Source organism: Mustela nigripes, chromosome X (genome assembly GCF_022355385.1).
Source record: "Mustela nigripes isolate SB6536 chromosome X, MUSNIG.SB6536, whole genome shotgun sequence".
Lineage (NCBI taxonomy): Eukaryota > Metazoa > Chordata > Mammalia > Carnivora > Mustelidae > Mustela > Mustela nigripes.
In genome coordinates this window covers 4,267,370-4,281,459 of record NC_081575.1, presented here as the reverse complement: position 1 = coordinate 4,281,459, position 14,090 = coordinate 4,267,370, and the positions used below count along the sequence as shown (strand labels likewise).

General features: G+C 45.6%; 1 protein-coding gene across 3 annotated transcripts in view; it reads left to right on the top strand.

Annotated features, from left to right (window-relative positions):
- The window catches only part of MAMLD1 (mastermind like domain containing 1), a 107,434-nt gene that overhangs the window by 48,688 nt on the left and 44,656 nt on the right, over nt 1-14,090 (top strand). For 2 of the 3 annotated variants that reach the window (XM_059384555.1, XM_059384557.1), the window contains exon 2: nt 7,372-7,530. The exons of the other annotated variant lie outside the window; for it this stretch is intronic. In XM_059384555.1, coding sequence (XP_059240538.1) covers nt 7,435-7,530 — 96 coding nt within the window. In that variant the 5' untranslated portion in view covers nt 7,372-7,434. The remainder of the gene's footprint in view (nt 1-7,371; nt 7,531-14,090) is intronic. 3 annotated transcript variants of the gene reach the window in all.

Genomic DNA, 14,090 nt, shown 5'->3' with positions numbered 1-14,090 from the left:
TTATTCATTGATCTTGTATCCCAAGACCTTCCTCAACTCTCTTCTTGGTTCTGTGAGTTTCTTTGTAAATTTCTTAAGGTTTTTCACATAGACAATTGTGCCAACTGCAAATAGAAATAGTTTTACTTCTCCTTTTCTAACACGTATGTCTTTCATTTCATTTTCTTAGCTTAATGGACCAGCTAGAACTTCCCAGTACTATGTTTTTGTTTTGGGTTTTTTAAATTGAGATACATTTGACATACAACATTGTGTAAGTTTAAGGGGTCCAGCATATTGATTTGATAAAAGCAGTGATGAGAGCAGAAATTCTTGCCTTGTTAACAGTCTTATAGGGAAGGCATTTATTCTTTAATCATTAAGTGTGTTGTTAGCTATAGGTTTATTACAGATGTCCTTTATTGAGTTGAGGAAGTTCCCCTCTACTCCTGGTTTTCTGAAAGTTTTTATCACGAATGAATGTTGATTTCTGTGAAGTGCTTTTCATGCATCAAATGATATGATCATATTTTAACAGAAGTTTTTTGCTTCAAGATCATTATAAATGAGCATTCAGTTGTAAGAAAGAATCCAAATAGGTCCCATGTATCCTTCAGCCAACTTCCCCTAATGATAACATCTTGCAAAACTATGATACGATATCATAAGCAGGATGCTGACATTGGTACAGCCAAGGTACAGAACATTCCCATCACCACATGAATCCCTCATGTTGCCCGTTTGTGGATACATCCACTTCCCTCCCACACTCACTCCTTCCTTAACCGTTGGCAACCACTAATCAGTCCACTTCTACGGTTTTGTCATTTTAAGATTGTTATATAAAGGAAATTATGCAATATGTAAATTTGGGGGCTTGGCTTTTTTCACACAGTGTAATTCTCTGCATATTGATCCAGGTCACTGTCTAGATCAGCAGTCATGTCTTTATATTGCTGGTTTAACCATACACCCATCGAAGGACTTCTGGGTTGCTTCCCTTGTTTGGCTATTACGAATAAAGCTATTCTAAACATTCATTTGCAAAATTTTGTATGAACGCAAGTCTTCATTCCTCTGGGATAACTATCCAGGAGTTCAGTTGCTGGGTCATCCAATGGTCGTGTGTTTAGTTTTTAAAGAAACTGCCAAAGAGTTTTGCAGAGCCTGTTTTTGCCGAGTGACTTTTTCATTCCTACCAGCAAAGTATGAGTGATCCAGTTTCTCCCATCATGGTCAATATTTAGTGTGGTCACTATTTTCTTAAAGATGAAAGTCTCATTAACAATTTAGTGTCATTTAATGCATTCACAATGTACTAAAACATTACCTCTATCTAGTCCCTAAACATTTACATCACCCTGAAATAAAACCCTCTACTCATTAAGCAGTCATTCTTCATTCTTCCCTTCCCCCAGCCCCTATCAAACACCAATCTGATTTTTGTCTCTATGGATTTACCTATTCTGGACATTTCACATAACTTCATACAATATGGGACTTTTCACAGCAGGCTTCTTTTCATTTAGTAGCGTGTTGTCAAGTTTCATCCATGTCCTGGCCTTTGTCGGTAACAGTCCATGGTATGGTTGTACAAATTTGTTTATCCATTCACACACTGATGGACATTTGGGTTATTTCCACCTTTTGGTTATCATGGATGATGAACTTAAGAGGATTGCGTGAAAGTGTATGAGTGTCTATTTTTGGTTCTTTTGGATATATATACCTAGGAGTAGAATTGCAGGGTCAGATGGTAATTGTACATTTTACTTTTTGAACAATTGCCAAACTGTTTTCTACAGCACCTGTAACATTTAAATTCCCATCAGGAATGTACACAGGTTCCGATTTCTCCACATTCAACACTCATTATTTTCCTTTCTTTAATTATGCTATCCTAATGGGTGGGAAGTGGTATATCAAGTTTTGATTTGTATTTCCTTAAGGCCTACTACTATTAAGCATCTTTACATAGGCTTGTTGGCCAAAAGTGTATCTTCTTTGGAGAAAGGTCTATTCAAGTCTTTAGTCCATTTTTTAGATTGTATTGCTTGTCTTTTCATGGTTGAGTTGTAAGAGTTCTTTATATATTCTAAGTCATGCTGGATCTTTATCAAATATATGGTTTGCAATAGTTTTCTCTTACTTTGTGGGCTGTCTTCTTACTTTCTTGATAATGTCCTTTTGACACTCTTAATTTTGATGAAGTCTAGTTTATCTATTTTGTTGTTGTTGCTCATGCTTTTGGTGTCATATCTAAGAATCCATTGCCAAATTCAATGTTATAAAGATTTTCCCTTATGTTTTCTTCCACATATTTTATAGTTTTAGCTACTGTGTTTAGGTTGGTCCATTTTGAATTGATTTTTAAATACGGTGTGATGTAGGGGGTCCAACTTCATTTTTTTGCATGTGACTATCCATTTGTTAAGAGACTAGTGTTTCGGGGCACCTGGGTGGCTCAGTGGGTTAAGCCTCTGCCTTCAGCTCAGGTCATGATCTCAGGGTCCTGGGATCGAGCCCCACGTCGGGCTCTCTGCTCAGTGGAGAGCCTGCTTCCTCCTCTCTCTCTGCCTGCCTCTCTGCCTACTTGTGATCTCTCTCTCTGTCAAATAAATAAATAAAATATTTTTTTAAAAAAAGAGAGATACTAGTGTTTCTTCTACCGAATAGTCTTGACACCCTTTTTGAAAATCAATTGGCCATAGATCTATGGCTTTATTTCTGGATTCTCAAGTGTATTCCATTGGCATATATGTTTTTCTTTATGCCAGTAGTGCACCGTTTTGATTATTGCCATTTTGTAGTACGTTTTAAAACTGCAAAGTGTGACTCCTCCAACTTTGTTCTTTTTTAATATTTTTGAGGTGATCACATGATTTTTATTATTTTCCTTATTAATATGGTGGATAATGCATGTTCACCTTTGAATATCAAACCATCCCTGCATCCCTAGAATAAACCTGACTTGATCAGAATGTGTAATTCTCATAAACTGCTAAAACTTTGTTATGGATTTTTGTGTTTATGTGCCTGAGAAATATTAGTCTGTAGACTTCTTTGCACATTCTTCATCTTTACTGTCAGGATAACACAATGATTTGGGAAGTGTCCCCTTTTCTTCTGTTTTCTGAAGAGATTATGTAGAATTGGTGCTAACTCTTCTTTAAACTATTGGTATAATTCTAGTGAAACTGTCTGAGCCTGGAGTTTTCAATTTCTGGAGGTATTTTTTTAATTATGAATTTAATTCCTTTAATAATTATATTGGGCTAATTTTGGTAGTTTTTGCTTTTAGAATAATTGGCTCATTTCATCTAATTTACAAATTTGCATGGGTAGAGATGCTTATAGTATTTTCTTATTACTCTTTACATGTCTACAGAATCAGTAGTAATATTCCCTTTTTCATTTCAATACTGGTCATTTGTCTCTTCTCTCTTTTCCCTTTGTTAGTCTTTCTAGATGCTTGTCGATTATATATATATTTTTTTTCCTAAAAACTACCTTTGCCCCACTGGGCTTCATTTATTTTCTGTTTTCAACATAATTTTTTTTAAGATTTTATTTATTTATTTGACAGAGAGAGATCACAAGTAGGCAGAGAAGCAGGCAGAGAGAGAGAGAGGAGGAAGCAGGCTCCCTGCTGAGCAGAGAGCCCGATGCGGGGCTCGATCCCAGGACCCTGAGACCATGACCTAAGCTGAAGGCAGAGGCATTAACCCACTGAGCCACCCAGGCGCCCCCTTCAATATCATTTCAATAGCAGCATCTATTCTTGATATTCCCTTCTTCTTGTTTGTTTTAGGTTTATTTTGTTCTTCTTTTTCTTGGTTCCTTAGTTGGTAATTCATTGTTTTTAGAATTCTCCTGAATTTCTATTGTAAGCATTTAGTACGGTAAATTTCCCTCTAGCTTTACCTGTGTCCTACAAATTTTGATATATTGTATTTTTGTTTTCATTAAGTTCAATTGTTTTTAAGTAGGCTCCCTGCCCAACATGGAGCTTGAACAAATGACCCTGAGATCAAGACCTGAGCTGAGATTGAGAATCAGATGATTAATCAACTGAGCCACCCAGGCATCCCTAGTATTTTTAAAATTTGTCTTGAGACCTTCTCTTTGATGTATAATTTTTTTTTAATGCGTTGCTTAGTTTCCAAGTGTTTAGAGATTTTCCTATTGTTTTTCTATTGTTGTTTCCTAATTTGATCCCATTATAGTCAGAGAACTCTCAATTCTTTAAATGTTTATGGATTGTTGTATTGTCCAGAATAAGTTTATCTTGATATATATTCCTTGAGTGCTTGAAAAGAATGCAAATTTTACTGTTTTCTTTTTTTTTTTTTGATGGAGTGTTCTCTAAATGTCAGTTAGATCCTGTTAGATGATGATGTTGTTGATTTCTTTGTGTTGATTCTCTATCTAGTTCCATGAGTTGTTGAGAGAGGAAGTTGAAGTCTCCACTATAAATGCGAATTTTTCTATTTCTCCTTTCAGTTCTTTTGATTTTTGGTTCATATGTCATGCAGTTGTGTTGTTTGGTGTGTGCACAGTTAGAATAACTATGTCTTCTTGGTGGATTGACTCTTTTATCATTATGTAATGCCCCTTTCTGTCTCTGGTAATTTTCTTTGTTCTGAAGTTTACTTTATCTGCAAATACCAGGGCTACCCCATAACTTTTTTTTTTTATTACCATTTACATGATATATCTTTTTCACCTTTTACTTTCAACCTGTTCATATCATTATATTTGAGATGAGCATCTCACAGACAGCATATAATTGGATCATGTTGTTTTTTCACTCTGCCAATGTTTGTCTTTTAATTGGTAGATTTAAATCATTTTCATTTTTAAAAACATTTTATTTATTTGAGAGAGAGTGAGAGAGAGAGAGAGAGTGAGCACAAGTAGGGGCAGGGACAGAGGGAGAGGGACAAGCAGACTCCCTGCTGAGCAGGGATCCCAATGCAGGGCTTGTTCCCAGGACCCTGAGATCATGACCTGAGCCGAAGTCAGATGCTTAACCAACTGAGCCACCCAGAGTCCCTGGATCATTTGCGTTTTAATGAACTTACTGGTAGTTAATGCTTAAGTCTATCAATTTATTTTTATCTTGTTTGTTTTGTTTTTTGTTTCTTTATTTTCTTTGTCCAGACTTCCTATAGGTTACTTGAACAGTTTTTGAAATTCTATTTGCTGATTCATGTATAGCATTTTTGCATGCATCTTTTTGTATGCCATTTTTAGTGGTTACTCTAGGTATTATGTGATATATACATAGCCTGTAATAGTCTACTGATGTCATTATTTTACCAGTGTGAGTGAAGTATGGAAACCTTACTTCGCTTTCCTTCTGCTCTTTACCCTCCCGTTTATAATGTAATTATGTTAAATATTTCTTCCACATAACATTTAGAACCACAACATGCAATGTTATAATTGGTGCTTCAGCTATCAGATATAATTTAGAAAACTTGAAAGAAAGAAAGTCTATTATATTTACCCTTATTTTTTTCTTTCCATTTTTCATTCTTCTTTGGTGGTGTCCAAAATTCCCTCTTTGATCACTTCCTTTCTGGTTAGAGAACGTCCCTTATCCATCCTCTTAGGAGTGGTCTGTTACCAATAAATCCTTTGAGTTTTTCTTTATCTCAAAATATCTTGATTTCCCTTCCATTCCTGAAGCATATTTTCTCTAGGTATAAGATTCTGGGTTGAGATAAAATAAGAGAACTCTCTTATTTCAGCACTTATTTAGATCTTCTGTTTTAGTGGACTTCCTCTGACAATGCTTTGGCAGGGAACAGGGTCACCATCTCATTTCTACCAGGTTCCCCACTTAGCCTTCATTAACACCAAGGAGGTTGGGGTGCCTCATTACTGCTGGGTATTAGTGAGAATTCTAGCTCCCTCCTAGGCCTTTACTGATCCCATCCTGGCTGGGATCGATAGTAGTGCCTCATCACTGTTCCCCATGTGACCTCCACTGACATTGACAATGATGGGATGTGGACTCATTACCACTGTGCAGGTGCAAAGGTCCTGACTATTAGGCCTCCTCCTATACTACCTTTTTGGGGACAGGGAGAAATAAATCATAACTGCTGGGCTGGGGTAGAGTCTAGTCCCTCACTTGGCCTCTGATGTTGGGACTTGATGGGACCACCCTTTTTCCTGTGGTGTTTAGCTGAATTAGAGCAGTTCTTGTATAAACATGTTCTGCCTCTGTGGGCTGTCCCTTTTTTGGTCCTTTAGCTAGAGAGAGTAAGCTTTTGTTGGGGAATTTTCGTCAGTGTCTATTGTCATTTTGGGGTTGCCAGCTTCTTCAGGTTCGTGTCTGAGATCTATGAGGCAAAAACCCAGAGAACTCACCACCACATTGTTCCTCAGGTCCCAAGGTCCCTTCGTCTCTCCACTTTCCAGGTCTTCTTATGTTGGTTTTATGTATAATGTCCAGAGGTTTTAGTTGTACTCAGTGGGAAAATGGGAAGAGGACATTTCCATTTTCCCAAAGGCAGAGGTCTGGATGTGGACAATTTTGTGCCCGATTCTATACTGCCAAGAGGATTTCCAAGAAGGAGATCTTCCCTCATATATGAATGCCTTAACAGAACTCTTATTTCATGTCTCTGTCATGAAAGACAAAAATAAATGAAACAAAATAAAATGAAAAAAAAAAAAAAGCTTTACTTGGTTTATCACAGGTCTGCTTATCTGTCATGGCAGGTGTGCACTGGAGTAGACATGTCACCATCTGCTTGGTTAGTTTTGTGTAAACCAGTACACCAGAGTTTCATGAGCCCCTTCTAACACCCATTGCTTCCTTCCATTGACTGTCAGGTTCTAAACTGTTAGCTAACTTGGCTGGGTGCTAATGGGGCCAGAGTTGGGAGCTGCTCCTTCAGTGCACCATAAGTCTTACTCTAGGAGAGTGGAAGGGGCCTTAAGCCATCACCTGATCCAACCACCATGGTTTTCACATAAGAAAATTGTGACAGAGAACAGAAGAGTCTTTCCCCAGATCTCACTGCATACTGCATGCACAAAAAAGCAGACCTAAGATCCTCATTCCCTGCCTTTAAACCTAGTGTTATTTTAGTTACTTCAGGCTGCTTCTCCACCCATCCTTCCACTCTCCAGTGAATTCCGCTCTGCCTCATAGCCAGGGACTGCCATCTCATCCCAGCCAACTGCTTCACAGAAGTGCCTCCATCCCTGGGGGTGGGAAGGGGCTCAATGAGGGGGGTGGGGTGGGGAGAGAGACATGAAAGGGAATGTGGCTGACTCCACCCAAACCTGTCCTCAGAGGGAAAGTCTGTGAATCTCGCGGTCGATGGTCTCATCTTCGTATCTGAAAGACAGTGTACTTTTTGTCTCCCTAAGCCCTGTGTCTAGGTCGTTTGGGAAGCGCCTTGGAGAGTCAAGAATAAAATTGCAGGTCAAACAATGGATGAATGGAAAAGTCGGCTTGTAATCAAGAGCATGGTTCCCCATTTCGGCACGGTGGGAAATCGTCAGGAGCCCAGAAAGCTCCAGGAATCGGTCAGACAATGGGCTATTGGGGGGGAGGGGGGTGTTGAATGCTTCTTATCTTAAACTTGAACATGAGATGATGTGTTATTGAAATTCTCTGTGCAAACTTGTTGGCAGGGAACCAACCCAAAATACAAGGAACTAGAATCTGACCTAGAAAAGATATAGGAGATGAGCTGACCTTGCCCCTTACGAATTTCTGGAAGAGCAGGAAATACGGTCCAAGGATCCCTCTCAACTCCCAGTCTAGTGAGCTCTGCACTGCACCCCTTCAACTAGAAAGAAAGGAAGAGTGTGAGGGAAGTAAAGCCTTCTTTTTCTCTAAACAGAAACAAGGAATGTGGAACTGACAGACACTAGATAATACTGCGTTCACTTCCTAGTACCACTGAGAACAGGAAGCCAGTGAATAGGGCACAGAAAGAGATTCCCATTCAAACTCTCTGGCTCTGGTGTCCTTTTAAAAGCCTACTTTTCCTTCCTTGGAGCCCAGACCTCATCTATGTGTCTGAAACTAAGGGCTAGGGCTTCCAGCAGTAGTTCTAGGAGCCAGGACTAAAGAAGGGACCACGAGAGCTGCTGGTTAGTTGAATTTGACGTTAAAAGCCTGCAACATCACCAGTCTACCAAGATTAGCTCCATTAGTAGGAGTCGCAGCAAACACAATGGCTGTTATCTCAGTGTATTGGGTCCACAGAGGAGAGGCTTACCTAATCTGTGAAATTAATACAGCAGAGAGGAAATGGCTCTTATAGAGCTGTGGGTCTGCTTCCTTCCTGTTCAGAGAACTGGGAGCTCGGGGCTCTGAGGTAATGCCATTTCACATAACTAGAGGGCCTGGCCTCTACCATCCCAAGGACAATCCACGAACGTAAGTGCACAGGTGTGGGGGGAGATTGTTGAAATCCCACTTCTCTGTTTCTCCTCAATGTCTACGTGCTCAACTGGATACCACAGCCTCAGTATACGTAAACATTTACAGACTTGGACGGCCGGGCCCCGCTCACGGAGGTGGCGGTCAGATGGGATAGCAGACATGGGGCCGTTCCTTGGCCAGCCCCTCATCCTCCACATTGCCAGCCCTTCAGGCAGCCTCTCTTAGAAGGCAGTGTCTAACCTCCAGCAGAATTACCCTTTAGATTTCTTGCTTCTCTTTTATGGTTGACAACTGAGTCAGTGAAGGAAAACCTCTCAGTGATGCATCTAGAGTCCAGATGCATTTGGGCTTGACTTCCAATTTCTCCTCTGTTTCACACTGGGTTTGGCTCCTAGGAGGAATGAGTGGGCTATAGTCTAAGGGTCCTCTTCCCCTTCCCCTCCTGAGCCCCACCAACACCCTTTAAAAGAGTGTGATTGGCAAGTAACTGCTTTGGTTTTGATCCGTGTAGACCTCAATGCTGGAAGGGTTTTCTTAGACTAGGCCCTTGGAGTGGCCATTCGTACCCTCACTTGGGAGAAGTTGCCATTGCTTGCACCATTTCTAGGCTTGGCATCTCTTCGCAGATGGCCTTAGAGAGCCCTTTGTAGGCCATGCCAAAAATTCACATTCATTGCTTGAGAGTCACACCTTGGACTTGATCAAAATCAGTCCTTCTTCCTCCGTGCCACACTTTGTTCTCTGCCCTTGGCTCCGAGTGACCTGATTCCAAAATTCTAAGTTGTCCTAGAAGACCAAGGATTTGTGCCAGTTGAGGGGATCCAAAAAAAAAATGGGCCTCAGTCTCCAAAAGCAACTTTCCCAGATGAGTCCCCTTTGCAGTAAAAAGCACATGTGTCTTCTTGGAAGATGCTTGTAGTCTCTGAAGGGGATGATACGGAAGGAGCCCGCTTCTCCGGGCGGGCCTGCAGGGCTTGCATAGAGGCTGGCCAAGGCGGGCGCTGCTGCCACCATCAGCCAGCATTGAGGGCACATCTTGGTTTGAGCACAGCTAGATGTTCATGGTCATTAAACCTCTGCAGCCTCAGGAAAATACCCGGAGCTTGGCTGCACCCCGCCAAGGGCCTCAGCAGCCTGGGTGTTTGTGGTCTGAGGGACAGAGATGAACAGATCAGATGCAGAAGGGCCGGCCGGTCTCCAGGAAACCTGCTCCACAGACAAGTGATCGCAAGAATGGGAGCGTCTTGCCTCTGTCACGTGGAGATCTGATTGAGACGCTCACGAGGGGCTTCTCTCGTCCTTTCCCAAAACACAGACTAACAACAACATGTTTTAAGTAAGGCCTGTTCATAAAATCCTATCAGTCTCAAAGAAGAAGTCTTTTAAATAGCCCTGAACTATTTCTTGTGAACAGTTGAGAGCCCCCTTACAGGAAATATACATCCTAAGACCATCCTAAGGGCTCAAGACATGGGGATTCTAGTCTCGCTTCTGCTACTAAATAGCTCTGGGACTTTGTCCATCCTTTTCCCTCCCCAAGGACAAAAGTCAAATGAACCAGAAATAAGACTTTGTGCCAAGCATTTGCAGAGCAGTATCTCCTGTAATCCGTAGGATGATCCCGAGATCAAAACCAACTGCTCACTATTACTACTACTGCTGCTGCTGCTGCTGCTTCTCCTCCTCCTCCTCCTCCTCCTCCTCCTCCTCCTCCTCCTCCTCCTCGCCTCTAAATGCAAGTGGGGCTGAGCAAGGGGGAGAGAGGAGCCCTGTGTGAAACAGGAGAAGATACAGATTGGGACGGCTACAAAAATACTGGCTCCATCCTATCTGTCCCTCTTCTTTAGACTAGTGACCTTAGAAATATCCAGTAAGAGGAGGACATTCACCTCCTGCTGTACCGCGTGAGCAGGGTTCAGAAATTTTATCCATCGTCCTTGGAGGCACCTCCCTTTCCTTGCGAAAGAGTTCTGAACTCAGTAAGGAGACCTGAGACTAGCGTTTCGTGAGACCTTGAGCATGTCCATTTCCTCTTGACGTCAGAGAGTCTGTCTCTAGCCTCTCCCCACCATTTCCCACCATTTCCAGGGTCTGTTCTGTGTGCCCAGCCCCATGCCAGACCCTGGGCTCTGGCAGTTCCCAGTCGAGGCGGGGACTGTTCCTGGGCTTCCTCCCCCAGGAACAGATGGGTCCTACTCTGCAGTTCTACTTATCCTACCCTGAACCTGGGAGGAGAGAATTGAGTGGCTCTTTCACACAAGCTACTTCGTTATGCATTAGCTCCTCTGCCCCCCGCCCCCCCGCAGGGTGGGGATGAGGATTTATATTTCCACTTCACCAACGCAGAGACTGAGGCTGGCAGAAGACGGGGAGGCTACGGGGAGTCTCCCAGCGTTACAGTCAGTAGGTTGGAAATTCAGATCTCAGCTCCAGGCGCCGTGACTTGGAAGGTCATCTTCCTTTGCTGCTTCCCATTCTCAGATTAGGAACCCAGAGTGTTAGGACCTTCTGTGGGCTGGGCATGACTTTTGGGGGGCTCAGGCTTGAGCTGCGGACCAGAGTCCCAGGTGGCCTGCAGATTTCATCCAGTGGCAGAGACAGCCTGTAAACAGCTGTAGAATGGATGCATCTTTTATACCATCCTGGTGACTCCCTGGAAACTTCTGACCGGCCCTACAGACCAGCCTGTGTGCAATGAGCTGGCTGATTAAAAACCTTACAGGGAGGTAGGGACAGCCAGCCAGAACCTGGGCCAGTGTGCCCCACTTCGTGCAGGCTGTGGGCAGGAGCAGGTCTGGCCCCTGGCGAGAGGAGGGATGTGTCCGGCCCCTCTTCCAGAACACAGGGGGTCCGGAAGACCAACTCCTCAGGTCGGCAGCTGTCCCTAACACTGACCGAGAATCTTGCAGGAGTGTCTGGGCTTAGGTCCGCCCCAGTAAAATAGGGTCACTAAGCCGATCTCTGCCTGCATCAGGTTTTCTGGGATGTCGATGACCAAGACGTGGATATGAACGCTGTCTAAAACCCACAAGGCATTACTGCCATTTGCACTTTTTTTTTTTTTAAATGATCAGAGAATGGCATTGGCTCAGAAGGCAGTGGGAAGCGTGTCCTTGGAGCTCAGGTAGAAACACACAGGACCCCTGAGGACACCTCGGTCTCTGCGCTGTGGCTCTGAGCATTCTGGGTCAAGGCCTGCAGTGCGTATGTGCCTTTCTATTTTGGGGATCCTCCCCATGGAGCACGCAGCTGCTCGCTCCCTTTCCCCCCCCCCCCCCCCTCCTCCTGCAGGAAGGGCCCTTTCCTGCTTCAGACATTCAGCCAGGGCGGCCACTAGGCAGAGGCCTGGCCTGAAGACCAATCCCTCCTGCCGGGGCCAAGCACTGCTCAGTTGGCCGGATACCGCTGGGCACCACATCTGGGTCCTGCCTGGGTAGCCCAGTTAAGCAAACCAGTGACCTGAAAACCGCAGTCTGTTTGCAAGGGAGGGTGCCGGGAGGGGGTTTTGTTTGGCAGCCGGCTTCTGCTGGTATCTGGGGGCTCAGTGCTGCCCTGCCTGGCTTTCTGCCTGGCCCCTGGCCCCTGGCTTCCTTGACTTTAGGCCCAAGGTGACAGGTGTCTGGAGGCTGAGCTTCCTGGGGAGGAGAGTAGACTCTGTCGGAACCCAGGCCAGGGCAGTGGAAAAGCCCAGCTGAGCTGCAGCCCGAGGCATATCCCCCATCTATGGTATGTGCCAACTGGGGATAAGCCCTGAAGATGAGGGCCTGGGGATCCCCACAGTCGGAGCCGGCCTGTGTTGACTGAGGCTTCTTGCTTTTGCTGGAAATCTCCAGCTGGAGAACTCAATAGAACTGGGCTTTCAGACAGATATTTGGGTCAGGTGCTGCCCCTGGGGTGCCGAGTTCCAGACTTCATGAGGGAACGGGGGAAGCAGGTGCTTCTAGGCTTGGGCTACAGATTCTGATTTCTGCAGTCGACATAGAATAATTTATTAGCACCCTTCCTTCTCCCCCTCACCTTTCCTTCTCCTCCTCTTGCTTCCTGCCTTTTCTTTCTCCTCCTCATCTCCCCTTCCTTCTCACCAGATCCCCATCCCCCCAAATACCAAAGTTAGAAAAGCAGCCACGAGCCATAGGCTACTGGACTTGACCGCTGAGGGCTCAAGTGTGGCTGCCCCTGCCACCGCCTCCCACCCTCCTGGGACCCTGAGGTCTCCCATTCCATCCAAGGCTCAGGCCTGGACACCCAGTAAATGATCCATGAGCAGCAGCTGCTGTCCCCCCTTGGCCAGAAGTTCCCTTAGAAACCATTCAGGCTAGCCCCTGTGCCATATATAAGAGGCCAAGGACACACAAAGGAGAAGGAGCATGTCCAAGGCCATTGGGCCAGTTATTGAGTTTAATCACATTTTCTGAAAAGCGGCTGTCGCTTGGCCTTGTCAGAAACAGAAAGAACAGGGTAATTTGCAGGAAACCTTTGGCTCCAACGGTTAATTCGGACCCGTCCTGTCACAAGGCTGGGTGCTCTGGGGGTCCAGAGATGGGGAGGAAACGCTCCTTGCTTTCAGAGAGCGGCAGGCCTCACATGGCGACCTTGAGGCTGGCCAGAGCGCGGGGCCGGCAGTGAAAGAGACCCCCGGAGGCCTGAGGGAAGCGGGTGTGCCTGAATCTGGTAGACGAGACGCGAACTGTGTGGAGGTGTACAGAGGCTGCTCTCCCTGGAGGAGGTGGGCGCCTCTCCTTTCGCGGTCCTCAGCAAAGGCGAAACATGGCATTTGAGGCTGCTGCATACACTGCCCAGTTCAGGCCCGGTTCAGAAATGGTCACCTAACTTGGGCAACGGCAGAAATATGGAAGATTTCAGCTCTGAAAATGTCACCTGCCGTTCTTGGCAACAGTCGAGCTCCGTGGCCCCCAGCAGGGTACGGAGGGCAATTTGGCGATAACAGATTTCCCCGGGGGCAGGCGCTCAGCTGCGGCGCTAGGTCAAGGGTCAGCAGCCTGTTTTTGTAAAGTTTTATTAGTACATGGCACGTCCGGCCAGGAACATATTGTCTACTGCGGAACTGCAACAGGGGCCACGTGGCCTGCCAGGCCTGAGAACGCTACCGTTCAGGCCTTTGCGGAAGAAGCTTGCCATCCTGACCCAGGTCACTGGGCTTCGGTTCATTCTCTCTGAAGCCACGGTTTCTCCTTATAAGCAGGTACAGGGAACATCCGATCCTCACGCACCCCCCGCCCCCGCCCCGGCCCCAGGGTTCTGCTCCCTCTCCGAGGCTGCAGCTGGCTCAGTCCCCCTGGCCCTCCCCCGCAGTCCGGGCCTCCATGACTTGTCCTGGTTCTTCCCGCAACTTCTGTTCTTGCCTGACCTGTCGGCATCCAGAGAGGCCTTTCACAGACAGGTTGAGCAGGTGGTTCCCACCACAGACAAGTTCTCGTCCACGGCCCTCCCCCACCTGCCGTGGGGCCCCACAATGAGCTCAAGGCCACCTCCGGGCTCATGGTGCACCAGGAGCACTGCCCTCCCCCAGGGCCGTCTGGCTGCTTCCGTCCTCCCGCGTGGAGGCCCGCCTTGTCCTGTCCCTCTCTCTTCAGCGCTCTGCAGAAGGCCACTCGCGCTCCACCCTCGCACGCTTGCTCTCTCTCCTGCGAGAATGCCGGCTCCCTCTCAGCCTGTGGCTCCGCTTCTCTCC